The 26,364-nt window shown below is 42.2% G+C and overlaps 2 protein-coding genes across 3 annotated transcripts in view; one reads left to right on the forward strand and one right to left on the reverse strand.

Moving 5' to 3' along the window:
- LOC121184470 (phospholipid-transporting ATPase ID-like) overlaps positions 1-14,766 on the reverse strand; it is a 28,797-nt gene extending 14,031 nt beyond the window's left edge. The window contains exons 1-4 of the mRNA XM_041042135.1: positions 14,630-14,766; positions 4,552-4,633; positions 4,308-4,366; positions 1,086-1,199 (exon numbers count right to left, since the gene is read on the reverse strand). Coding sequence (XP_040898069.1) covers positions 1,086-1,199; positions 4,308-4,366; positions 4,552-4,594 — 216 coding nt within the window. The 5' untranslated portion in view covers positions 4,595-4,633; positions 14,630-14,766. The remainder of the gene's footprint in view (positions 1-1,085; positions 1,200-4,307; positions 4,367-4,551; positions 4,634-14,629) is intronic.
- Positions 14,767-19,222: 4,456 nt separating this feature from the next.
- Positions 19,223-26,364, forward strand: part of LOC121184134 (metal transporter CNNM4) — a 37,526-nt gene continuing 30,384 nt past the window's right edge. For both annotated transcript variants that reach the window (XM_041041576.1, XM_041041575.1), the window contains exon 1: positions 19,223-20,642. In XM_041041576.1, coding sequence (XP_040897510.1) covers positions 19,229-20,642 — 1,414 coding nt within the window. In that variant the 5' untranslated portion in view covers positions 19,223-19,228. The remainder of the gene's footprint in view (positions 20,643-26,364) is intronic.

The raw sequence follows: 26,364 nt of genomic DNA on the forward strand, positions 1-26,364 counted from the left end.
AGACAACATTACTGTCTACAAGGAAACATGAAATAAGTTTTTCTAAAGTTTTCGATCAATATACTGTGTCAGTATGTTTGTGTGTAGGCATTTAACTTGGACTATAAAGTCGATACCGCACAATATTGTTGTTTATTTTATCCAAAACTTTTGTTTTCCCACTTTTCAATTAGATTTGGTTTAAAAATGAAGCCATAAAACAATGTTGTTTTATTAAATGTACAAGGCCTAATAGCGTTGTATCAGCCATATTCAGATACATAAATAGGCACAATGCTCATTTATTTACATGGAAAAAACATGAAAATGTTGTGTGCTATTCATTTAAAACTGCTGCAACTCCTCTGTAACTGTCAGCAGAGCAGCCACTGCAGACAACCTCTGTGGTGCAACGTGACTGTTTAGCACGATGAGGCAATTTCCTGTACTGGATATTGCACTTCCTTAATCTCATAGCACTTGATTCGTCCATATCCTGTTTAGTTACCGTACAAGTTCACTGTGAGAACCGTGGACGTGTTGTGTATGCGTGAGAGTAAATTTAATTTACAAAGGTTGTGAATAAGACTTTTTTTTGAATGTTTCACCTGTAAACTACAAGTATACCCTAACCTCTAAGTACAAGACCAGTGTGCCAATGTTTTTCTAGTTATCTCGGTCCAGTTAATGATACTTGATGTTAATTATGTTACTATGAATTATTGTTATGTAAAGTGGGGAAGTTCCCACAAAAAACGGGATATAAATGTCAATACACTTAATTAATAGTTTTCACTCTTACTGTCTAAGGTCTGATTTTCTATCATTATCTGACTGGTCTGACCATGAAAAAAGTATGAATATCCATGCGTTGTAATGAATTATTTATATTTTTCTTTTAAAAAGACCTAAAATGACCAATCAAATTTTTCTCATTAAATTTTCTGCCAGTCAACTAATTCATTAATCACCTAATCATTTCAGCATAATTTTCAAATTTTCTGAGACATTTCAAATGTTTGCATGAAATTAGCTTGACAGTTGGATGGAAGCGTTGGATGGAAGCGTTGCCTGCACAGCATGTGTGCGCGTTTGTTTCCCCTCACCTGGAGCACCAGTAGAAAAAGGAAGTAGGCGTTTGCGATCCTCTGGAACTGCTCGAACAGGTTGAGAGGTAGGAAGGTGAAGAAGTTATACTTGGAGGTCTTGATGGCGTTTGTCTGGGAGAGGCGTGGGAGAGGGGGGAGAAAGAACTGAGTATGTTGCAACAGCTTACAAAATATTTGGATTAAATATATACTTATGGACATTTTTAAAAAATATTTCTAGCTTTGTGTTTCAGTGAGAAACTCAGGCGTGCTTACTGGTTCTCACTTAATTTTAGAGGAACCTGTAAATTAGGTTGTGGTTTCTTGTGTGTAGGTGGTTAACGTGCTAAATAAGCATCACTCAGAGGAAACCAACAGACACACCACGCTCTCCCTCACAGAGAAGATACAGTAACTCACGTCTGATCAAAACTTGACAAATACATCCCTAAAAGTAGAAGTAGAGGATGCACTTAGATATTTTTATAATAAAATATGTAGTTTTTCCTTTTGTTGTCCCTCCATCAACAACCTTTAGCCTGGTAAAAATACGTACTAAAAATAATAACTAAAAACAGTTTATTTGGGATTTTGTTTCGGTCTTCTTAGACACCATATAGTTAAAAAAAAAAGTTGTATGAGAACATTTAGTCTCCTAAATTCTAGAGAAACACTTGTCATCCAAACAAAAATAAACCTGTCAAATTACTCAAAACATTTTCTGTTAGACCAACAAACAAACAAACAATTAAAACAGCCAGAGGGGAGGGCGGGGCGTAAGGTGGCCACAGCGCAGACTGTCAACCACCAGTGGAAAAATAAACGCTGACACCCTGCATGGTGGTTTAGTTTGTGTGATATATATATATATATATGTCCACAAAACAAAAAAAATATTACATGACATTACACATACATATACATACACACACACACACACACACACACACACACATATATGGGGGATATATTTTTTCCATATATATATTCAAACTGTCATGTAATGTAAGTGTTGGTGTCTCCGTGCAGACAGACAGACAGGCAGGCAGACAGGCAGGCAGACAGACAGACAGACAGGCAGACAGGCAGACAGACAGACAGACAGACAGACAGGCAGACAGACAGGCAGACAGGCAGACAGACAGACAGACAGGCAGGCAGACAGACAGACAGGCAGACAGGCAGACAGGCAGACAGACAGACAGACAGGCAGACAGGCAGATAGATGAGGGTTTGTGGATTCTTAGCTTGTGACAGTGACAGAACCAAAACTCATGCTGAATTCCTCCCAGCCCTGGTGCTGTTGTTGTTGTTGTGTGGCTAACGCTGATGTCTGACCTTTGACCCTCCCTGTGGCTGAGTTAATACACTTCTCCACAGGGAGGCTGTTTCAACTTGTGGCTGTTTTATTACAAGTGTATCCTTAGGACTAACAAGCATAATGAAAGTACGACCTCCGCCTGACTAAACAAAGCTTCAACTGTGGTTCATCTACAAACAGTTTTCCCCTAAAAACTTTATTTAAGAAGTTTTTCCTCACTGTAGGTTGTTTGTTGGGACGATTTCTGAAAATGAGCTAAATATAGTTTCTTGTAGTGTGTTTAAAAGGAGAAAAACTGGCTTCAGCTGTTGTTTCACAGATTATAATGTAATGTCTGTCACCTGGAATGAAAACATAGAATTATAAAAACTGATAAAACATAAAGGTGAGGGGAAAAAAGTTTGTCTCTAGGAAAGGCTGATCATGTCCTTTTGGGGGATGTTGATTGTTTGAGTTATACTCAGAGTAGCTTCGGATATTTAGTCTCCCCTCAGTGATATAAATGGAACCAGGAAAGAATAACAATAAATATTTCATTCTCAGGTAGCTCATCTGCTTTGTTTCTGTTGTATACGCATTGTTGTGCTGATCACATGACAATTTGACAATAGCTTTGTGAGGAATAGTTTAATGTCAAACTGCAGCAGCTCTGAGAAGAACAACACATCTCAGGGTAAAATAAAAACTCTTTATCTGCCTGCTCTAGGACATTGAGGTTAATCTCAGGTTCTCCAACGACCAAAACAGAATGACAGAGCAGCTTCGGGATCCTCAGAAAATATTCAGAATTCCCCTTACGTTCGAAATCTACATCCGTAATAAAATCCTTCATTAAGACTCTCGGGGGTTTTATTGTGTTTTGTGAAGAATCCCAGTGAGTTCTCTGCAGATGTTTGACTTCACGAGAGTGTGATCGGGTGGGAGGCATTTGCTCAGTGCCAGGTGCGTCTTATCAGGACGCTGAGAGCTCTGGCCGGCCAAGTCTGAGACTCCCGCGTCACTTTATCTCTGGATCTCTTCACTAACAACACCGCCCACAAACTGAGGATTTTCTTCCGGCTGTAAATGTTTAATGTACATAAGCAGCGCAAATGAGTGTTTACATGCTTTTTGGTATTTTTCCACTAGTTTTATCCCTGTGAAGTTGTCTGGAGAATCATTTTAACCAACTAAAAGTTAAAAAGAATATTAAAGGATTAGGGGAAATAAATTACTCTGTGATTATTCTTATAAAGTTGAATTATGTGTGTGTCTTTGTAAATGTACCTACAGTCTGTGTAAATTAATGCATTAGGGTATAAAGTACACTGAAATATATGTGTCTATGTGTATTTTTTTGATGTATAAATATTTATGTAAACTATTTTTCCATTGAGAGGCAGCACTTCTTGTTGGATGTCTGCTGAACTCCTGTTGCTGCTGTTTGCTCAGCTATAGAATGGTTTAGTGTTATTTTTGGGCTAATTTTAAAATTTCACACATCAAATCATGTGGTTATAAAGCTATAACACGTTAGCCAACATCTGTTTTGCTTCCTGAAAAGTTAATATTGTAGTGATAGAAAGTTTTGACCTTGACAGCAGCAGCAGCAGATTGAACAAACCGAGGAGAGTGGGTTTCACCCAGCGGTGACTTCAACTCTTTGGCTTACGTCTCCTGATAAGGGCCAGACGCTCAAACAACAAGACACACACTGGGGAGGAGAGTTTCTCTCGGAAATATCTGAACAGACAAAATGCGGCCGTAGACTGTTTTGTCTGAAAGGTAAGTGGAGTGTATCCGCTGTCAGTTTCCTTCTCTATCTCAGGAGGCAGAGTTTTAGTGGACAATGGGACCTTAAATTGTTGGCTGTGTGCCAGAGTGAAAGGAGGATGTCAACAACACTCACATAAACAGTAGATACACATAATAATACTTACTGCATATTTAAAGGACAGGTTGTATTCTCTGTCATTGGCACGGAGCTTCCTCTCCAGCTCTGAAATGAAATTATTATTATTATTTTCACTCACTTTCACAAAGTACACAAAAATATCAACATACTAATTCAGTGTTTTGTAATTTTGAAGTTCAGTAAAAAGGCAGAAGGTAAATTACAGAAGCTAAATATCATGACATCTGATGATATCTGAAAATCTGAGAATCCATCTGGTCAGGGCTTACCTCTCTCTTTCTTCCTGACACAGTCCAGGCCAAAGAAAGACATCTTCCCTTCCTCCTTCTGCTATCTGTCCATCATACCAGTCTGTGAAGAAGGACGGGAGGCTGTTACACTGAATCTGACTCGTCTAATATCTCCGTTACAAGGAAATAAAAACACTCCTCAGACTGCTCGCGTCAAACACCGCCTTCCTCCTGACTGAGAGTTTAAACCTCATTACTGTTAATGTGGGACGGGCTGTTTGCCCTGCAGCTAGGGCAATTAGGGCATTTTCCATAACTTACTCTATGAGGTCATCATTCCTCAGTCCTGCAGCTTTTTAAACTAAGGTCAGAGCAGGTTCTGCTGTTGGTTCCCAGCACAGATTTCTGACTGGAAAACTTATTCAGACCAAGTGGAGAGGATGTAAACATCTAAACGATAGAGGTACAGTGTGTGTGTACATGTGTAAGGGAAATGACTGGTATATACAGAATAAGCTGAACAAACACATAAAGAGTGGAGGAGGAGGCAAAGTCTCAGCACTGCTTCACAGTCCAGTTGTAACCTTTGTGCATCTTTATGTTTGATGTATGCATATGTGTGAGACACCGAGAGAGAAAGTCCAGGCTTCACTTCCCCCTTCATCACAAACAGTTACTCCAGGTTTGCATCAGCCCTTGAGCCTCTTAATGTTTTTCCCATGTAAGGCAGTGTGACTCAGAGGGAGGCTCCCCTCTCCGGCCAGACCGTCCACCCGTTCAGCTGCCTACTGCTTCAGTCATTTAGGACCTCGGACAGCGAGAGGGCAGGACAGAGAGCCACGCCTGGTCCTGTGGTCCTGTGCCTTCTGTCGTCCAGCCCTGACAAGCTGACAATCATCAGTCGCCCCCCGTGCCTGCTGCAGTACAGCGAGAACTGGTGCTTCACGTAATGAAGACCACATTTCCAAGAGACTCTCAGCCTCCTCTCTGCTGGACAGCACTGCCCCAAGGACAAATATGTGTAAACATTCTGAAAGTTGTGTTTCCATCAGCCTTCCAGTCCTTAGGCCTACTGCCTGTGCCAGTGCTTTCTTACACAAAGGACGGAGTCCAATTACAGTTTTAGTAATGTCTCAACTAGAGCTGCATCAATCAGCCGACTGATTGATCTGGATTTTGGGCTGCTGGTCAGACAAAACAAGACAAAGGTGATTCGCTGCTGCTCAACCTCACGTCTGTAAACAAAAAGCAAAAGCTAAAACTTAACTGCATGCTGTACAATGATGCCAGGATTCAGCAACTCTGCATGTTTTCTTACTGAACATCCTCACAGTCGAGTGTTTTGGTGTGTGGAAGCTGGGAGGTGTGTGTGTGTGTGTGTCTCTGTGTATGTGATGCCAAAAATCACCAAGGAGGAAAATTTTACTTAAACTGCAATATGTGCAAAACATCCTGGAAGAAAGAGAAATTAATGAAGTGCAAATGTGGACATGAGGGAGGGGGAGTGGGATCTGTGCGTCTTCTTGCCAGTGCTGAGGATTCCCAGACAGGAAGTGGTGGTTTTTGAGATCCTGCCCCTCAGCGCTGGTTGCCAAGATGACGTCAGCTTTGGGGCTATAAATATCGACCACATGTGTTTGTTGAATAATGTGTGTGTTTTAAACGGAATGTGCCAAGGCTCTGGAAAAACACACAACATGCCACGACACGTGGGCCAGGCGGCGTGTATATCTGCATCCACGTGCGCCCCCGTTGCATTTGTCTTAGTTTACATGAAGAACAGGAAAAAATGACATTTAAACTCATTCCAGTCATCATGAGGATTTTACAAGGCTTTAACATCGAATGTCAAACGATGTGGACTGCTGAATGCTGGGAAGGTGTTCCTCTGTTTCATTTCCTTGGTTTTGGCAGACGCTCTGACTTTCCAGGCTTTACTACAGCGCTGACACACCACAGAGACCAGACTGCTTCCAGTAAATTAGTTATAAGATGCTGGGAAGACTAAAGCAGCTCTAGAGTGAAGTGAAAGTCAAACCTTTCCTGAATTAGCAAGCGACTCTCTTTTGAGCAGGGGCGTAGCACAAACATCTGGGCGCTCTCAGTGGACCCCTTTACCCGTTTAACGCATCCATTGCTTTGCCTGTACACATGCATCTGTAGTGCTTATCAGTGACGACGTGTTTTAAACACAGTCTTTTCTGTTATCAGCATGAGAAGCTTTCACTTTGGGGTTTTACAACATGATCTCCGTCACAGTTTTTCCAGGTCTTCATTATATCCTGATCATAAGCCAAGGGAAAGTCGTCTTACTCTGGCACCTACACTCAGAAAGGATTACTGTATTTCATCATAAAAGAAAATCAAGTAAGATCTCACTGGAATCATATTTTATTTGCAGAACTGAAGGATATTAGTTTCGAAAACAGGCAGACAGTGAGTATTTAAACTGAAAACTCAGGATTAGAGGGAGTTATGTTAAATAATAAAATAAAAACTATTTATGTCAATGTTGGGCTCTGGTGATTTCCACTATAACGCCCATGCTTCTCAGCACCTTGCAGCACACTGTTCAGATACAGTGAAGGGCTATGTGGTGTATTTTGGTCCTATATGATCATAAACAAACCCCCAAAGGCAACGGAAACCCACAATTTATTGTACTGTCCATTAAACCACAGCCTGATAGAGCATATGAGTACGATGTCAACCAAACAACACTGAAAACGCAACTGAAAGAGACATTTTGTTGTATTTTGATGACAAACTCTTTAAGTGCAACGAACAGTGCATCTCTGTACATTACTCCTGTCACAGAACCACATCCCAGAGTGAGCTCAGCTGATCCCCAGAAATAAAACTACTACAGCTGGACATGGGTGTTAGATCTATGTTGTTTCACGACAGAATGAAACTAAAGCCAAACCAAAATCAAACTATTCCTTTGGGTTTTGAATTGTTGTAAAAGTAGGTAGTAAGATACAAACTGTTTCACATTTGGTTTTAAAGCTGCAGCGGAAAAAGTTAAGTGAGTCTCGGGGAGGTAGCATCAGAACGTGGTGTGGTTTAAGTAAAACCACCTTTGCAACCAATTAAAGTGGCAATGTTGCTTTGGTAATGTCCTACTTCTCTGTTTTTTTTTCCGAATGACACACACGGACGGACACACACACACACACACACACACACACACACACACACACAAACACACACACACACAGACACACACACAGTCACACACACACACATCGCACACAAAGCTTTCCCTGAGCCATTTTACTCTTTAAAGTGCAGGCAACAAACACTGGAATTAATGTTATGTCAGGCAAACAAAGGTGAGTAACAGTATCCCAGTGTCACAGTCACCTGTGACTGGCTTAACAGGTCAGAGGTCACGCAGATGAATGGGCGTCTTGTCCGATCAGCGATCTCTGGTTTCTCAGCTGAACAGAGCTCTATTATCAAAACGGACCGCTTCTTTGCAGCTGAAGGAAAGACCCCTCTCCTCTGAGTGTGTGTGTGTTCATTTATAATGTGTGTGTGTAGACAGATGCCTGTGTATGTAAATGGCTGAGGAGCCCTTTTGTGTTTGCATGGTTTAAAACAGGACAGTTTTCCTAACACTACCACCTAACAATGAGTTGCACAGATTAGTTGATTAACTGATTAGTTGACCGACAGGAAATTAATTGTCAATTATTTTGACACACTTTTTTGGACACTGTAGTTTACTTCCTCACAATATCATATAAATTAGCGATGGGTGAAATCTTTTACAGCGTGATAGGAACATTAAGTCAGTTTATAAAACATTTTCCAGAAGTTCATTTGAGATCTTCGGTTAAAATAAACAACGAAAACAACCTGTTCATTAATAAGCAATGAAGATGTGCTATAACTCCCCCTGAAACCATAAAACTGTCATAACCACACATCCAGATCTTACAGATTAAATAAATGACACTCAGTGTGTTAATTTGTGAGCTTTACAGCTTCCAGTCTACTAATTCTAATCAGGACATCTTTGAGTCCAAGTGAATGTTTGTGCCAGATGTAATGAAATTCCCTCCAGGTGTTCCTGACAGAGATCACACTCACAAGAATGGGATGGACGTGAGGTCACACTGATCTTGACCTTTGACCTTTGACGTGAACAAGGCCACAACTACTCAAAACGACTGGGGAAGGACAGAAGTTGTTGCATAATAGTTTCTGTAGATCAGCCAATCAGACAAGAACCTACAGTTTCTTCCGTGTGTGTGTGTGTGTGTGGTCTGTTTTTACAGAGGAGGAGAGAAGAAACTTTCTAAAGGCGGCTGTGAGACATCTTGTGCTCTCAGAATAAACAAAGAGCTTTGGGTAAAACTTTAAGGGCTTCTCAGGCTACAACCATTAGGGGCATGGACAGGCCATGGATTAAGAGACGGTGGTACCCTGGGCAGGGGCCTTGTATAAGAGCTCCTTCATAAAGCATCCACAAACCAGAGATATTCTGTGAAAAAAAAATATAAACGCCTGGTTTGGATTTTCAGGAGCACCCAGCATTCCACAGTCCACCAGCCTTCGCTCTCTGTTGCATCTCTATCAACAGGCACTTATCTTTATCGAGCTCGCAGCTAATAATAGCTCCAATACACACTGTATGTTTTGGAGCAACTTGTTTCTAAGCAATGAAGTTGCCTTTAGCGGGAGGAAGAACTACAATGTGCAGTCGATGAATCAGTTAGTCGGTCAATAATAATCTATTGCATTTATTTTGATAATTAAATGATCATTTAAGTCTTTGACGTCTCTCCGGCAGCAGATTTCTTCTTCTCGTCTTTCATGACAGTATATTAAATCTCTTTGCATTTTGGACCTTTAATGATATCAGGCAGGCGTTTTTCCTCTTTTATCTGCTGTTTTAAAGACTTAACAATCGATCAAATCAATCAAGAAAATAATCTGAAGATTATATTTTACCTTCATCTTTATTGTGTCGGTCCCTCAAGAATTTCCCTGCCAGCTTCTCTGTGTGAATTACACAGTACACCGTGTATTGTTACTGAGTACCTCAGATCATTGGCCAGTACAATTAATATCCACATACAAAGGAAGGCAGGGGAGAAAATATTGCACAGTAGCACTGAATCAAAACTCGGCCTGATATTCCGGCTGGATGGAAGCTTTCAAGTCGCTCATTGAGATTTTCTGTCTGGATAAAAAAAAGCAAACTTCCCTATTGTGTGAAATCTGCACCGGGTGATTATGCAAACGCTTAAAATCTGTGTTGTTTCACCATATCTGCCTTCAGATTTCAGCCCAGAACTCTGTTACAGTAACTCAACAATTGGAGGAAGCAGCAGCGATAGCGAGTTCTAGCTAATTGCCCCTGACCACGGCTTCTGTGGTGCTCGCATGCCATTAAAGAGGAGGCTGTGAGCCAACTCTGAACTCTGAGACAATATTTTTAGGTCGATATTCAGCTTTTATGCAGCTACTCAAATGCGCATTGCTGAATAAAAAATGCAACCCATCTCAAAGTAGCAGAAACAAACAAAAACACTACAAACACGCATGGTGATTTCACCCTGCACACGCCTTAAAGATGCTTCGAGGTTGTGTTGAAAGATGCTGCAGAGATTTAATCTGTGAGCTTTCTGTAGGAGGATGAACTGTTCAAACAAACTGCCCCAGCGGCTTCCAAGTACAGACACAAGACACAGATCAGCTCGACACAGTAACAGTGCTTGTTTTGGACACTGCATTTAAATGGGTTTGGGAACTCACAACTCGACAACCTTACAGCTTGTATACTTTTAAAAGAAAATAACCAACTCTGCACTGGAGGGCACCAGATAATGTCAGTACCTCACCACCTCTTTCAATGTCCACATGGGCACATGAGCGCTTAACCCCTGAATGCAGCGTACTGTGAAAAAATTAGTAGATTTTTTTTAAATTGGTGATCTTTGATTGGTAAAAGCCTGCAGGTGTATCTAGGTCATTCAGTCTGAAAGACTTTCACTCACCCACAGTTCAAACACATCTGCACTGCAGCGCACACACCCTCATATCCTGAACTCAGGGTCTTTGGTTTGTGGTGTGTGTCTGTACACTTGGAGCTGTTAAAAAAAAAAAACCCAAAACACTTTTTGCAGATTGCACGCTAACTGCTGCTGACTGTCCACAAGAAAAACTGTGGGAAAATTATATTCCTCTTTCATTTATCAGTACGAGCGCAGTTATTTTTTATAATCAAGTCTGAACTGATGACATGCGAAGGCCCTGAAACAACAATGAGACATTTTGACCGGACGCAGACATTGTGTTGTTTTAACTCATATCTTTAAAGTTGTACATGAAAACATAAAATAGGCCGTGCCCAGGCGCCCAGACGCTTCAACTCCATCTGTAAATTTCTGCCTTGATGACCCAAAGGTTCCCTGATGTCTGACTCAACATGGCGATTCACACACGTTTTTACTCAGAAGATTCAGTGGAAATTAGACTTGAAACATCGAAATATGTTTCGGGTCACATTTGTGTGAGCCATTATTCCGTGTAAAGACAGAAAGAGAAGGGGATTTCAGTCAGAGGTGGTGCGATTCGGACGAGGACACTCAGAAATCAGATTCATACAAATGACACGGAGCAAAGATTAGCTTCACTTTCTGTCCGATCATTGTTTAGTTGGGAGTGGATCTGTATCTCGAAGCCAAGCTAAACATTACATTCACAAGCTATGCCTTGAAAACATTGCTGTTTGGTAGAAGACTCTAAAATCCTGGATGTCAGACTTTGCCTCCATTAAAGAGCGCACCGCTAAAACAGATTTGTTTTTTAAAATCAAATCCAGTAAGATGGAGAAAACATGCAAAAAGATCTGTGAACACTGTTACACATTTACAGAACAGGGATGGATGATGTTGAATACAAACCATGTTTGCTTCTGCAAGTTCAAACCAGATACAGGTCAGCTGGGGACTAAAGGCCAAAGCTCAGTACATTTTTTTGTAATAACCAAAATGTATGTGAATACACTGAGTAGTGAATAAAGTAATTGTTTTGGTATTGTTACCAAATCTCAGCCCTGACAGCAGCACTGAAAAAGCTCAATCTGACCAAATCAGTTCAATCACATTGAAAACAGAAACAGATGGAGGACAAATTAAGATTAATGAGGAGCATTATTCAGAAATCCTGGTTAACAAAAACACATTTGAAAGTTTGATATCTCTACAACATAGAAGATTTAGATCCTTAAATAAGCCAAGAACAATTATTATAAATAAAAACTGAGAGGTTGCTGCGCCTGCTCTCCTTCGTATCCTTATCAGTGGTAATTTGTTTGAGCAGTCAGTTGGAGCAGGGCTTCATGTCAGATCCTCTAATGGTGCATATCTCATTACTCGTACAAGACATTGAGTCAATTCACAGATTTTGGTTTTGGCTTCCTGGGTGGGTGCTAATGGTTCATTCTCTTCCACTCTTTTCTGTACCACTGAACCACGAAGACCATATTTGTTTTGGCTTGTTGGCTCAGTCTCAGCTAAATAGCCTCAGCTGATAAACATTAACTTTATAAAGAGCAGCCCTTTATGTATTTATCTAAAAGTTTGGATTTTTTTTTGGTTTTATCTCATGATAAAAATCTTATTTCAAGCAAACACAAAACTATTAGATCTACAGCTCCCACTGCTGTGATTATGTCCTTTGGGTATGTGTCCTGCATGAAGACTGCTTTGTGATAGCCTGTGTTTTTTCATGTCACCACTAAGGACAGACTTGTATCCAAAAACTTACTGTAAATTCCCGACAACCCGACAACTGTTTGGTCATTTCCCGTTTATAGGATTTTCTCATTCCTTTATCTGTCACTCATAATGTGTTCAACTTCTAATTCTGACTGTGAATGAAAGAGGAAGTTTACTGTATGATTACTTTCTTGTTTCTCTCGGAGTCTGTGAAAAAGAAAATAAATCCAAACCAAAAGTAACAGCGCCACCGGAAGAACAAACTCCCGCCTCTGAGAACATTAGGATCTGAACTGATTTGTGACCCTGATGCATGTATGAATAGAGACGCTCGATCGCCCGTTAAGACCTTTCTCCTGCTGATGACAGACATAAACAAAGCAACAATAAGAAAGTGAGATGCAGTTATGACACAGAGGCACAGCCCCGAGCGTGGCACCGAAAAAAGGCCCGAACAATCAACCTCTGAATTATTCACCTGACCTCTCAGGCCACAAAGCCACTCCTCCTCTCATCTTACCTGATAACACCCTGACATTTTGATTGACCTTTTACGCTTAATAATTCCCTTCATGTACCATAAAGACTCGCTGCCAGTCGGGCAGACGCAGCGTCATATCAGCCAAACAACAGATGGCCTTCAAGCACAAACTTGGACTTTGGCCCACATTAAATTAATTTGTGTGTAGACAGAATTTATTGATCAGGATTAAATTAGTTATTTTCCTTCGTGACCCAATTCAGAGCTTGTCAGTGTCGACGTTCTGTTTCGTCCAAGCTGAAGTTTCTAATTTACAGCTGCTTTAGTTTTTCCGCCTGTAAAACACACACATACAACCTGTCTCTACAACCTTTTGTTGCATGTTGCTCCAACTTCTCCAGCTTGCAGACACACACACTCCTGTTCACAGCCCGACTGTTTTTTATCTGTTCTATAAGTAGAGACTTAATGGAATCACTGCTTTACTCTGGGTCACTGTTTGATCCATAATCGATGCTCCATGTTATGTTCAGGGGAAATGCCAGACAAAAAAACTTTATGATCTATTCAACACCAGTTTTTGACTGTAGCTGTGTTCTTTGTACTGGTATAAAGGTGTGATCGCGTTCGGCTGCCACTGCCACTGCCTACAGACAAGATCAGAACATTTGGTTTCTTTTCTCAGTAAGTGACACAGCGAATATATCTGAATTACAGTCATAACTGACGTTATGCAATCAACAAAATGAATCCACAACATCAACGCCATTGCAAACAATGCTCTGTTTGGTTGTGCACACAAAATCAGTGACGATTCTTTGAGGGCAGACAGATTAATTAGCGTATGAGCAGAAAAAATGATCTTCTATTTTAATAATTGCTTAAACTTTAAGTCACTTTTGCTATTTTTTTTTTATTCTCTGTTTTTTAATCACATTAAATTGAATATTACTGAGGTGTTTGGATTGTTGGACAAACAAAAACTAGACACCTGAAGACATCACCTTCGACTCTGAGAAATCAGACATTTTTCACTGGTTGACTGACAGTTTATAAACCAAATGATAAATTAAGATGAATCCATACTGAAAACAACTATTAGTCAGTGTCCATAGATATTTCAGGGGCCCCAGACCTCTTTAATACACCTTTGTGCTTTAGAGTGGATGCATCGCCACAGCGGGTTTCCACTTAACCAGGGAGTATCTTCAAACTCCTTCCCCGCCTGGCCCTGAGCAGAAAATGATCTGTATCTTCAGTAGTACAGGACATGAATGAGCACTTCGCTGCCTTCCGCTGTGTAATGATGTGAAATTACTCATCTTTGACATCACTGAACCGTTTTCCTGATAACTACAGCCCCTCTACAATAACGCTTTTCACAAACATCATTATTATACACATATATTATTCTGTGACATTACCCGCGCACAGAAAGCTGAGGAAAACGCTGCCTGTCAAGAGTTTTTTTAACAAGTTTCCGCAAACAGTTTGTTGTGGAAGTGCCCACGATGAGTGCAATTTCGTTTTGAGAGAGGGAAAAAAAAGAAGAGAAAGAGCAGCTGAGGTTTTCCCGTTCCCAAACCCAGACTGGCCAACTTTCCTCTCCCCTTTCGTTCTTTCCGTTACCTTTTTTTTTTTTTTTTAGCTGAGGACTCCCTGGAGAGCAGCGGAGACGAGGAAAGACAGCGGAAAGACAGCGCTCGCCCATTCACTTCAGCTTCCTGTTCGCCTGTCTGACTTTCGCTCCTTCTCCTCCACTTTTTCCTTTTCTTCCCCAAGATCCATCTCAGCCTGTCAATCCCCTCCCCGCTTCACCTTGACCACCCCCCAAAGCCCCTCAACCATCCACCCACCCACCCAAGGTCAGTAAAAAGCGAGCGGCGGCGCGTCTTCTTACCGTGCGTCCTGACTTCGTGCGGTGCGTCCTATCTTCAATCCTGGGAATAAACAAGAAAACCTCACAACTACGAGGCAAGGGCTAATGTTTTCCTCCTGGCCTCCCACCACCCATCGCCTCTCCTCCTCCTCCTCCTCCTCTTACTCCACTCCCCTCCCTCTCTCATGCATTCCCCTCCTCTCTTTTCTCCTCCCATCCCTCCTTCTCTCCACACCCCTTCCACTGACGCGGTTTGTTTGGTCCGTTCGGTTAAAATTCAACCATATTGCTCCAAACACGGAAACTTATTTTGGCAACAGGATTTTCAGCACGAGCAGGAGCGAGACACCAGGCTGGTCACGTGGCGTCGTAGTAAGGCAATTTAAAAGTTTGGGTCAACTATGACCCCTAGTTGATGAACTTTGTAAATGAAACGACCACATCGCCTGAGGCCGCTGCTCGATAGAAACCTCATGTTGCAGTGGTTTGCACTGTAAAAAAAAAAAAAAAATACTCCATTACAAGCAAAAGTCTTTGCTTGTTTTGTCCAATGAACAACCCAAACATGAACATGATTAAAAGTTCGTTCGGTTGTTCATTAACTTAAACTGCTTTTTCTGTCAGTCTTGCCCACTTCTCATCCTTCCTCTGTACTCTTTTATTTGCTTAAATTCTCATTTTTTTGTCTTATGTCTGATTCTGTAACAACTTGCCCCCCTTCTATTCTTAGCTTTCTTTTTTTTTCCTGTTTCTTTGCAAGATCTTTTGCACCTTTCTTCCACCTGACTGAGGTTTCAGTTTCCTGCCGAGCAAAGAGAAGGAAACCACGGTAGTTTAAAGAGCTATTTCTCCTAAAATCTAATCTGCACTCTGCACCTAATGTACACTTAGATGAAACTCATATTGTCTAGCATGGGCATGAAATTTGTAGTTCTTCTTTTTACACACTAATGATTTTTTTTGTGCATGACTTGTAAAATGGCAAACAGGCATTTGTGGTTTGTTTCCAAAAAGACCATTAGTGTCAGGTTTAATGTTCACTCATCTGCAGTTCATCTTCTAATGCACCCGGGGAAAAAAAAATAGCCACAGATATCAAACCCCACATTCCCCATCATCGAGCATATATGTCTCTTCTCAGTAAACATTTTGGAACATTTTGTCCTCTGATTCTAAACATTCACATCACTTCAGGCCTCTCTCTGCTCACAAAGAAAAAGCACCAAGCCTTTTTCAGACCATGAGGTGTCCACAGGGTGTCGCCAATTAGCCATTTAAGTGGACTGATGCAGGAAAACCAAACTCTATGAACTGATTACAGGAATAACGGTGCAAAGAGTCTTGGCCCAACAGGTGCAACACATGAACAGGAGTGCAAAGGAGTTCCCACACAGAGGAGGAGGTCTAATTAGAGAACATAAGTTAAAACACCTGTGTGAGTACTCTCTGCAGCTCAGAGATGGGAGTGTGCTTTAAAGGAAAAACCAGCATGAACTGTCTCAGTTTCTGAACTACAGTCTGCTGGAGGGACAAACACCACTTATCTTGTTCTTCTTAAAAAAAAAAACACAACTTTATTTTTTATCAGCCCCTAGGGTGGTTATTGGACTTTGCTGAACTCTTTTTGGACTGTCTTAAACTTTAGTCAAACTCCCTTTGGGTATTTTTGGATTTTTGTTTAACTCTTTATGGAGCTTTTGAGAACTCTTGTTTTGGTTTCCTGAACTTTTCCTGTTTTTATTTTGAAGTCACGTTAACCTTGTTTTGGTCTCTTGAGTTCTGTTGCGCATTTCCTGTTTTATTTTGAATCCCTGGTCCTCGCGTGTCTGTTCTTTGTCTACTTCCCAGCTTTGTCTCGTTTCCCGCCTTTGCTGATTGCCTGCCCCGCGCTAATGTGACTCACCTGTTGCCAGTTTACCGCAGTGTATATAAGTCTCCTATCTGGTCTGTTTCTTTGTCCTTCGTTGATCATCATCATCAAGCAATGATGACCCTGCCAGGGGTCATCAATCAATTTAAAGGTGACTTTTGCTTCGCTACATTTACGAGGTTATTTATTAATAGTTAGTTAGCAGAGATTGTCCTTATCTGAGTCACCACAGGAGTTTATCCCTTCCTTTTCTGACAGGCAGCCTGGAGGAACAGCACCCCTCTGAGAGAGGAAGCTGGTGGGGGACGATGGTTGGGAGTGCACCGTGTCTGTCGTGTGATGCTAGAGTGACTGCGTTTTCAGATCATCCAGCGCTGGTTTGTTTTATCCCATGCTTGATCCTTTCTCGTTAGCAGTTTGAAAGTTTATCAACTGAGATAAAACAAGTCCAACTCTAAGGAGGATGTGAATGTGCCTTACCTGATCGGTACAGAATTAATTCCTAGGGGATTTGTCCCTAAATGCCTCATTTACTTTCGTCAGGGCAAATAAATATCAAACAGATACATGTGTCTGACTGGTTGGTCAGTTGGTTGCTTTATTTCTAGGTGCTTGCTATGGTATTTCTAATATCTGACATTTCTTTACCTCAATTCTATCACGGTTGAAATATTTTCTGTCTCCCTCAGTTATCTGCTCCCCATATTCCAAGTGCTCTCCTTTTCATTTGTTATTCGCACAATTGCGTGACTCATATTTACTGCCCCAGTGTACGCTGAGTGTCCAGGAGTGGTTAAGTTGTGTCCCACCTCTGTGCAGCTCATCTCTTTCTGTTATGGACACACCTCTTTTCCCTTCCTCTGTCTCCGAGGTCTTTGCTGCTCCTCTTTTCTATTCTTTGCTGTAAGTTTAGCAGCAGCTGCATTGCCTCTGCATCTCCTTCTGCTGCACAGTGTCACCTGAAATTAATGATACATGAGTCATTTAAGATTGGAGTCCAGTTGTACAGTAACAGGAAAGAGTCAGCTGGCACCATTTGTATCATCTGACCTGTAACATATCACAACGTTAGTTGGTTTCTGTGGTGATTTTTTTCCTTCATAGTTTAGTTTAAGAACTTTATTTTGTTTGCTCCATGTAGATTTGCCGATCTACACTAAGTCCCTTTGTCCAGGGATGATGTCCAGCCCTGGACACTATCCAGGAAAAGGGTGATAAGTGTTTTTTTTTCTAATTTCCATGTTTGTTTTTATTTCCATGTATTGTCAAATGTGTACAAGAACCAAAATATAAGACCAAAAATGAGTCATATCACTCTATATACATGCTCTTTTTGCCCAGGTATTCCAATTTATCTATCTAGTTGTTTGTATTATTGCAATGCTTTGTCATATTGAACATTATGATCTTGATTTCATCCCACTGTCTAACATAAAAGTTGTACTTTCATGTGAGAACTTAAAAGGTGTCTGTTGGATGTAAGATTTGTGTCTGTAAATGATGGAAAAACAAACTTCCATGTTCTTCTGTGACTTTCAGGCTACAGCTTTTAACCCCATATTAAAATGTCTAATCTATATTCAGATTCATTTGTAGGTTATACATTTACTGAATTATGTATTTCAGTCAATCTTTCAGTCTTTCCTTTACAGTGTAAATGAAAATGACCACTAACACCTTTCGCAATACATAGTTAAGGTCCAGATGCCATTTAAAGTGGCAGAAGGGTTGTTATCCGTTGGGAACATACCATCCTGGTTTGAATACTTTCATGTAGATGTTTCTTCTCCTAAGTTAAAATGAAAATGATTCCCTTGCTTTAAGGTCCCACAAATCGACTTTTTCTGTAATGAATTACACTAATAACTGTATTATTGCATCTGTATCCAGCATATATATTCATGAGGATTTTAAGCCTCAGTAATACTGTCCGGGGGAGTTGAGCTGCTCTCTATTTGAAGACCATTTATTTCGCAACTTCCACAGTAGTCCATCAGTCTGCACTGTCCACGATTTGACCACAAGAGGGAGCTCTGTCCTCAGTAAAGGCATTCACATATACAACGTGTGCTTTCAGAATAAAACCAGTGCAGTTTGACTCCTGTGATCCTTTTCACTCTGATAGTTCTTCGTCTTTCACTGTTTTTAATTCAGAGTTATTCCCTGAAGCCCAGTAAGAATATTGAAATTGCTTGTTTTGTCTGACCAGCAGTCTGAAATATAAAGAGTTTAGTGTCATTGAAATCTGACATTCTAGCAAATACTCACATTTGAGGAGCTGGTATCATTTTTTTTCAGCGTTTTGGCTTTTAAAAAAAAATCAAAATTGGTGTTTAATTATTTTATCAACGAATCATTTCAGCTTTAGAATACAGGTTAGTGTGGATGACTGGAGAAATAATGAAACTGGCATGTATAGTAGGGGTGAGAGGGGGGCCAACAACATTTTCATTCATTCATTCATTCATTCATTCATTTATTTATTTATCCTCCGGTGCGTCCCCCCTTAGTTAATGAGTGAGAATAAAAGTGTTAATGAAAAAAAAAACTTTCCCGGTCGACCTTAAAATCAAGAACCATCAGTCTACCTTTAAAATGAAACCCCGAGGGGGGCTCGGTCAAAGTTTTTCAGTGACGTCTCAGTCACTGATTGGCTTCATTTTCGGGTTATGCAAATGAGGGCGGGTGGGTGGGCTTGGGGAGACGAGTAGGTGACGTCAGTTCCCCCGTTCACAGAGAGCGAAACAAACATGGCGATAGACTCGAGTGGACGGGGGCTTACTCTAACTTTATTCGTGTTTTCTTGTGTTTTTGCGGGCAGGCAGGCCGAGGCGGCGGTTCCGGAGTCGAGAGGCGCCACTCGGATACTCGGCATGAGGCTGGAGAAGAGCGACACGCCGGCCGAGACCACCGAGAGAGGGGTTATTCAGGTGACCGAGGGCAGCGACATCCTCTTCAGGTTCTACGGGCTCCACTTGTTCCCAAACAGCTCGTCGCTCATCAGGTTCACGGAACTGTACTCCAGCGATAAAGAGGACGATTCTCTCGGCGCTGTCACGGGCCCTTTTAACAGGACTTGTCCCGAACACACGAGGGATATAGTAGTGAAGGGGGCCATGGAGGTAAGCAATCACAACACCTCCGGGGTGGTCAGCCTCTGGATCAAGCAGCTCCGCAAGAGCGAGGTGGTGAAGGTGTTCGGCTTGTGCGTCCGCGACACCCAGGACGAGGAGGAGAGGTGGTACCTGCTGGACGATAAGGACGGCAGGCTGCGGGTGGTGGAGGAAAAGAAGTCCCTGCTGCCCATCTGGTTGCAGGTGATCCTCATCTCCTTCCTGCTGGTGCTGTCCGGCATGTTCAGCGGGCTCAACCTGGGGCTGATGGCACTGGACCCGATGGAGCTCCGCATCGTGCAGAGCTGTGGCACCGAGAAGGAGAAGAAATACGCGCGGAAGATCGAGCCCATCCGCAGGAAGGGCAACTACCTGCTGTGCTCGCTGCTCCTGGGCAACGTCCTGGTCAACACCACCCTCACCATCCTTCTGGACGACCTCACCAACTCCGGGGTCGGCGCTGTGGTCGCCTCCACCATCGGCATCGTTATTTTCGGCGAGATCGTCCCCCAGGCGCTGTGCTCTCGGCACGGCCTGGCAGTCGGGGCTAACACCATCATGGTCACCAAGTTGTTCATGCTGTTAACTTTCCCTCTGTCGTGGCCCATCAGCAAGATCCTCGACTGCGTCCTCGGCCAGGAGATCGGCACGGTGTACAACCGGGAGAAGCTGGTTGAGATGCTGAAAGTCACCGAGCCCTACAATGACCTGGTGAAGGAGGAGCTCAACATGATCCAAGGCGCACTGGAGCTCAGGACCAAAACGGTGGAGGATGTCATGACGCCCCTCGGCAACTGTTTCATGATCCACAGCGATGCCGTGTTGGACTTCAACACCATGTCTGAGATCATGGAGAGCGGATACACCAGGATACCCGTGTATGAAGACGAGCGGTCCAACATCGTGGACATCCTGTACGTCAAGGACCTGGCCTTCGTGGACCCGGACGACTGCACCACCCTGAAGACCATCACCAAGTTCTACAACCATCCGGTCCACTTCGTCTTCCACGACACCAAACTGGACTCCATGCTGGAGGAGTTCAAGAAAGGTTTGTGGACATCCCATGTCATTGTAGTTTAGAGACACCTGGACAGTTACAGTTCGTTTTGTGGTTGTCCAAAACAGGTAGCAGAGATATGTGGCCTAGAGAGTCAGGTGTCACCGTTTTTACCTGCAAGGTGTGTGTTAGTCTTCAGTCAAAGTAAATCAGCACCGGTGAATTTGCTGTTGTGGTAAATATGGATGAAACTCATTGTGTATGTGTGTTGTTGAGCCTGATGCACATTTTTAATGTGCGCACACGTGTCTCAATCTCTGCTCCTTTTTCTTAGCACGAGTCCCCTTTGTTTATCCAGCAGCATGAGCAGTGTGCTCAGTTTGGTTTAGTGAGCAGTCAGGCTGCGTTGAAACAAGGACGTTACAGCTGAGTTTGACCTTTGACCTCTTTTTTTGGCACAGGCGAAGCAGTAAAAGCAGTTGCCTTCTTGCAGATCAGCTGTGTTTGGATTTATCCAGTCTGCAGCACATAGTAGAAAACCCAAAATGTTAAATGTTGAGTGGTTGGATGTCGTGTTTGTATTCTGCCAGTACAGAAGGTGGAAGTTCGTTGTCTTGCAATCAAACTGACATGACACGGCTGTGGTTACTATGTGCACCAAGCCCTTTATTAGGAGGCAGTCTCTGGCTGCCAGACTCCCTCGTGCCTTGAGTATTTGATATCAAAGACGTATTAGCTTTAACTTTCATGCCCGGTGTTACACTGAATGCTTTTTTTATAAGTGAAGGAGGGGCCACTGAATCAAGTCAGCATCTTTATGGTTTACTATGTTCAGCCTGTTGGTAGGATTACTGATGAGAGATGTAGGTTTATTTCTTACAGTCCAGCGTATAAACATCACTTAACACGGTGAGAAAATACACTGAAGCCACAAAAGCTGCTCTGCTGAGAAGTGGTGCTGAGGTTTTTATTTTTTTTTCCTCAGTCAGATTTGTGACTGGTGATATGAAAACACTTCCTCGTTTTACTTCTCTCTCTTTCTTTGCTTCTTTTTCCTCTTTCCACACACACACACACACACACATGTGCACACTCCCTCTCTCAGGAGGATGTGCACACACACACACACACACACACTGACGCCATCCCCTGCAGGGATGTATTTTTCCTTTCTCAGGCATCTCGTCTCAAGGTCACAGACAGTAGACACACACAGGCACACACACACTTGCTGTATCTGTAGCTCAGCACAGTGAGGAGTGAGCGATTGCCTTTCTGTCTCCGTCTCTAAGACGTAACAAAGGTGAAATTTCACTGCTCCACGTTTAAGGTTTAAGCCGGTGTGATTTTGTCTCGCTTAACTCAGCAGAATAACCCGTGTCTTAATTCACATCTTTCACTGTTACTTTGCACTTATCTCCGATCAGCCGCTGTAAATCAGCTTTTGAGTTGCTGGATTGGTGGTGCAGGGCGCTGTGTGACATTTGGCCAAGAAACGGCTCTGCGGCTCATCTTAGTAGGCTTGGCTAGCGAGGTGGGAGGGTTTGGCAACGAGCTGCAGTGCCCACACACACACGAGTGTGCACACAGGGAGATGAAAACGAACTACACTGGCTCAAAGCTTGGCAGAGAGATTTACTCTGAAGTAGTTATGAGAATACACTCAGTTGCTGAGTTTGAAGGTTGTCGCACCGAACAAACCCCCCAGTGCTTCTCATTACCGGTGGTCAGATATACACAAGAAATAATATTTTTTGAAGACCTCAAAGTAATAATGAATAACATTATTAATGCACACGGTCTCCGTTAAAGCTGCACTGACTTATGAAGAGCTGTCAAACCATGACATGTGGCTGAAAAAGTTTAGGTTAAAGATTAGAGCGGAGGTTAGAGATTGAATATTGTGGGGAAGGTCTGATGATGTGACATTATGTGGAGAGGTCAGGGTCTGCTCTGTAGCTGGTGAGCAGGCATATGAGTAGCTCAAGAGGCAACTGGTGTAAACCGCTTATAATAATAGATCATTGCAGTCCATCTAGATGTAAGTCTGACCACTGAGCATTTTGTAACCTGCTAAATAATGAGTATAAATAACAAGGTTATAAATTAGTCACAGCCACGAGGAGGCTGATCCTGTGTGCACCCCGTATGTTATGCATGGTTTGCTGCATTGTAGAGTTTATGTGAGGAGGTTTCCAGTCAGAGGAGATCTGACTCTGAACAAAAACTCTGTAGGTAACTAATCGAAGAAAAATCCTGCCACTACGGCATTTATTATTTTTAAAACAAAGGGGTGAGGCATCTTTGATCCAACTGTGCTAAATGTACTTTTATAAAGCTTATAATTTGATGAGGGGAGATAAGGAGAAGGCCAAAGGTCCAGAAACCTTGAAATTAATTTCCTCTCCCAGAAACAACAGAAGTGCACATCTCCACGTTTTGTGAGTGGTACTTCACGTATAGAGAGACTGCACAGTGTACAGGGCTGATATGATGAACTGTGGGTGAGTCATGTACTGAAGTCTCTCTCTGTAGCTGGTTTCATTTCAGCGCAGATGTTATCTGTTTCCTGACATTCATCCTCTAGATATTCTCCGAGTGTCTGGAAGATCTCTGCCTCAGAAATCCTCTGATACACGCAGCCAAACAAACGAATAAGCGAGCGCCAACCACAAAAATTCATTCACGGGAAATCCAACAGAAGGACACGATAATTGCTTGCAGACACCGTTTGATTTACTGTTAAAACACAACATAGGACACTTCATTCCAAAGAAGTTGCAAAAATATTGATATATATTTTTTAACCACGTCAGCCTCCGTGCTGTGACTGTGCGGCCTGTGGTCCTGTAGCGGTGGACCCCGTTGACGTGGTAAAGCACAGGCTTGATTACTTACCGGCCCCCCTGCCTCTGCACTGACCCGACTTCCCGCTTACATCTCAAGTTCCTCTCACTCGCCGCTTGGCATCAGTTACCACCGCGATGGCCTCCAACAGCGGCAGTGTGTGTACAGAGGTTCCTTTAGACCGCGCTCTATATAATTAAATCTGCTCGCTCGGTTTGGGATTTGAACTGGTGACTTTTGGACGGCGTGTTCTGAGTTGACAGTTATAAACTCAGTCATCAATACTGTATAGTCTGGCATTTCCCCTCCTCTGTGTGTGTGTGTGTGTGTTCAGCAGCTTTTCCAGTCAACGTGATGTGACCTTTTAGATGGACTATGAAGTGACCTTATTAGATGTGATGAAATTTTAATGGCGCTCTGGCTATCATTGCAGGAAGTGGTAACAGCAGACATCAAAGAAAAGCAGAAAATATGTAAGCCAGCAAGAAAACTTTATTTATAAAAGAGGGAAACAGTGGTAGGCGTTTTAGAGACAAAATTACTTCTGTTGTTCCTCTTAAGTATCATCAGTTAAAAACTATAATTAAAACATCAGTCGCTTCGATCCTCATCACTTGCTGGGAGGTTTGAATTTATGCACACTGGACATCAGGCGTAATTTAGAAAACACACAAACACAAGTGAACCATGAAGTCACGGGAGACACGTTGCACTCTGTCAACAGACTGTCACATGTTGCGCCCTCAGGTTCTGTGTTATATTGGCCTTCATTTTGGCCCCTGGGACTCAGTCTTCTTTCTGATAATGCCAGTGTAGGAAAAACGCATGGGAAAGTCTTCCCTTTGTATCTCTTTGTTCTTGTGTTCCCCGTTTTCTTTCTTATTGATAGTGAAAACAAAAAAAGACACAAAACAAGCCCTGTGCTATTGTGTAAAAAAAAAAAAGACAAAGGTTGTTGTTTTAATTTGTAAATTTATACCTAAATACAATGATTTTAACATTTTTAAGGGCCAGAGCTGATGGATATTTATAATCTAGCAGTGTAGTAATCGCTCCATGGTCCTGGTCCTGGTCCTAAACCTGTTCCAATGTTGATCATGTAACCCTCAAAGTACTCATCCTAGAAGGCCCTTAAAAAAAATCACTGGTGCGTAAATCAAAAGCAACATCTTCACTCTCTGTATAAAAATAAAACGTGTGAGTAGTCGGGTGATTATTATAATTTGTGAAGCTACATTTAATTGGATGCGAGTCAGTAGGCAGGACCATCCATACTGTCTGCTCTTTATCAGTGTATGGGCACTTATCTGGCCACCCCACCCAGCCTTTAGGACCCGGCTGCGCGTGCTTCGGTTTAATGACCGTTTGTCTGTTAGGTAGCTGCATATCTCAAAAAAAGCCGGTCAACAGATTGAAATGAACTGTAGTTTGGCCAGAAAGTGGTTAGATGTGGCAGAAACAAGCAGTTTGACATCCACATCACCCTGCGCTCCGGAAACTCGTGACGGTCTGAAGACTACAGGATTGAAACTGAAAAAAATCTGGGAATGTAGAGTTAGAAAGGAGCAACCTTATCGATTTTTAAAAAAAAAACCATCCACTTGTCGATGGAGTACTCTTTTAATTAATTAATTGAAAAAAGAATCGACAGATTGAGAGAAAATGAAAGTTGAGAGTAAAAGTCAAACCAGGATGCAGTTAAATGCTCTGGAAAAGGCTGATTAGTTTGTTTTTTTTCAAAGATAAGAAAAACGATTGAGGTGAGGTGTTGATTTTTTAACAGTTTGGTTATTTTCTCAGTAACTCCTGAAGTTACATGCATGATTTTTTTTTTTTACAACCATTCCTTCCCCTCCTTTGTTTTACTTTATTTAATGAAAACTTAACTCTTCACTTTGTCATGTGATGTGACAGGTTGGCCTCCTTGACCTTTGTACCCTGCTGCTCCCTCTCCTAATGAGACTGAACCTGTGACACACCCTGTACTTAGACACACACACACACACACAAATATACACATATTGGCACATACATTCACCTTTACGTACAACATTCCTTCCTCAGCCCCACGTCTGAACTCTTAATCTAACCTCAGCCTAATCTCAACCTCTAACCCAAATCCTAACCGTGAACCTGACTCCTAAAGAAGCAGCAGCTACAAACTCCTGCTTCTTTTTAAGTAGAAAAGACACAGAGTTTAACAACTTTGAGTAAAAGATTACCCAATCTCTGCCTGATAAGGTCGTCACAGGGCAGACCTGAATGTCCACTCCTCCTTTTGTAAAATGGGTGTGTCTCTCACTCGCTCTGTCCTCCAGATCTACCTCCACTCGTCCTTTGTTCCTGTCTCTGCCCATCTGTCCTTGTTTTCTTATTGTTTTGACTGACTAAGGAGGAACAGTGTCGGTCGCCCTTGGCAGCGACTGACACAGCTAAAATACGAATAGTCTTTTTTTTTTTTGCGGCGCGAGAAAAGCTCAGACTTTTGCAGAAAGCGTACACCAGGTTATGTAACAATTAGAGCTGGTACTGTGCCAGTAAAGTGAAAACATGGGAGGACTGGCAAAACAAGACTATTGCAGATAACCAAACACACTGGGAACATTGTCAGATCCCTGCTAAATTATTCACTGAAAGCCGTTCATGAATAATTTTGAAACAGGAAGTAGGCCGTGCAGTTGCAACATGATGCATTGTGTTGTTAAAGGTTCAGGAGTTTGGAGGAGACTTCCTTCCTCATGTGCTCATTGGTTCAGTATGTATGTATGTATGTATGTACGCATCTGATGGAGCTGAATCAGGTTTTGACTTTTGAGTGTCCTGTAACAAAAAATGAATGTCAACCTTCCTCTGGAAACTCGGCCTGCTTGTGTTAGACGCAGGCTCAGATGCAGAGGTGCAGAAACTCATGTGATGTTGTTTCTAT

The sequence above is a fragment of the Toxotes jaculatrix genome, chromosome 7 (assembly GCF_017976425.1).
Source record: "Toxotes jaculatrix isolate fToxJac2 chromosome 7, fToxJac2.pri, whole genome shotgun sequence".
Taxonomy (NCBI): Eukaryota; Metazoa; Chordata; class Actinopteri; family Toxotidae; genus Toxotes; species Toxotes jaculatrix.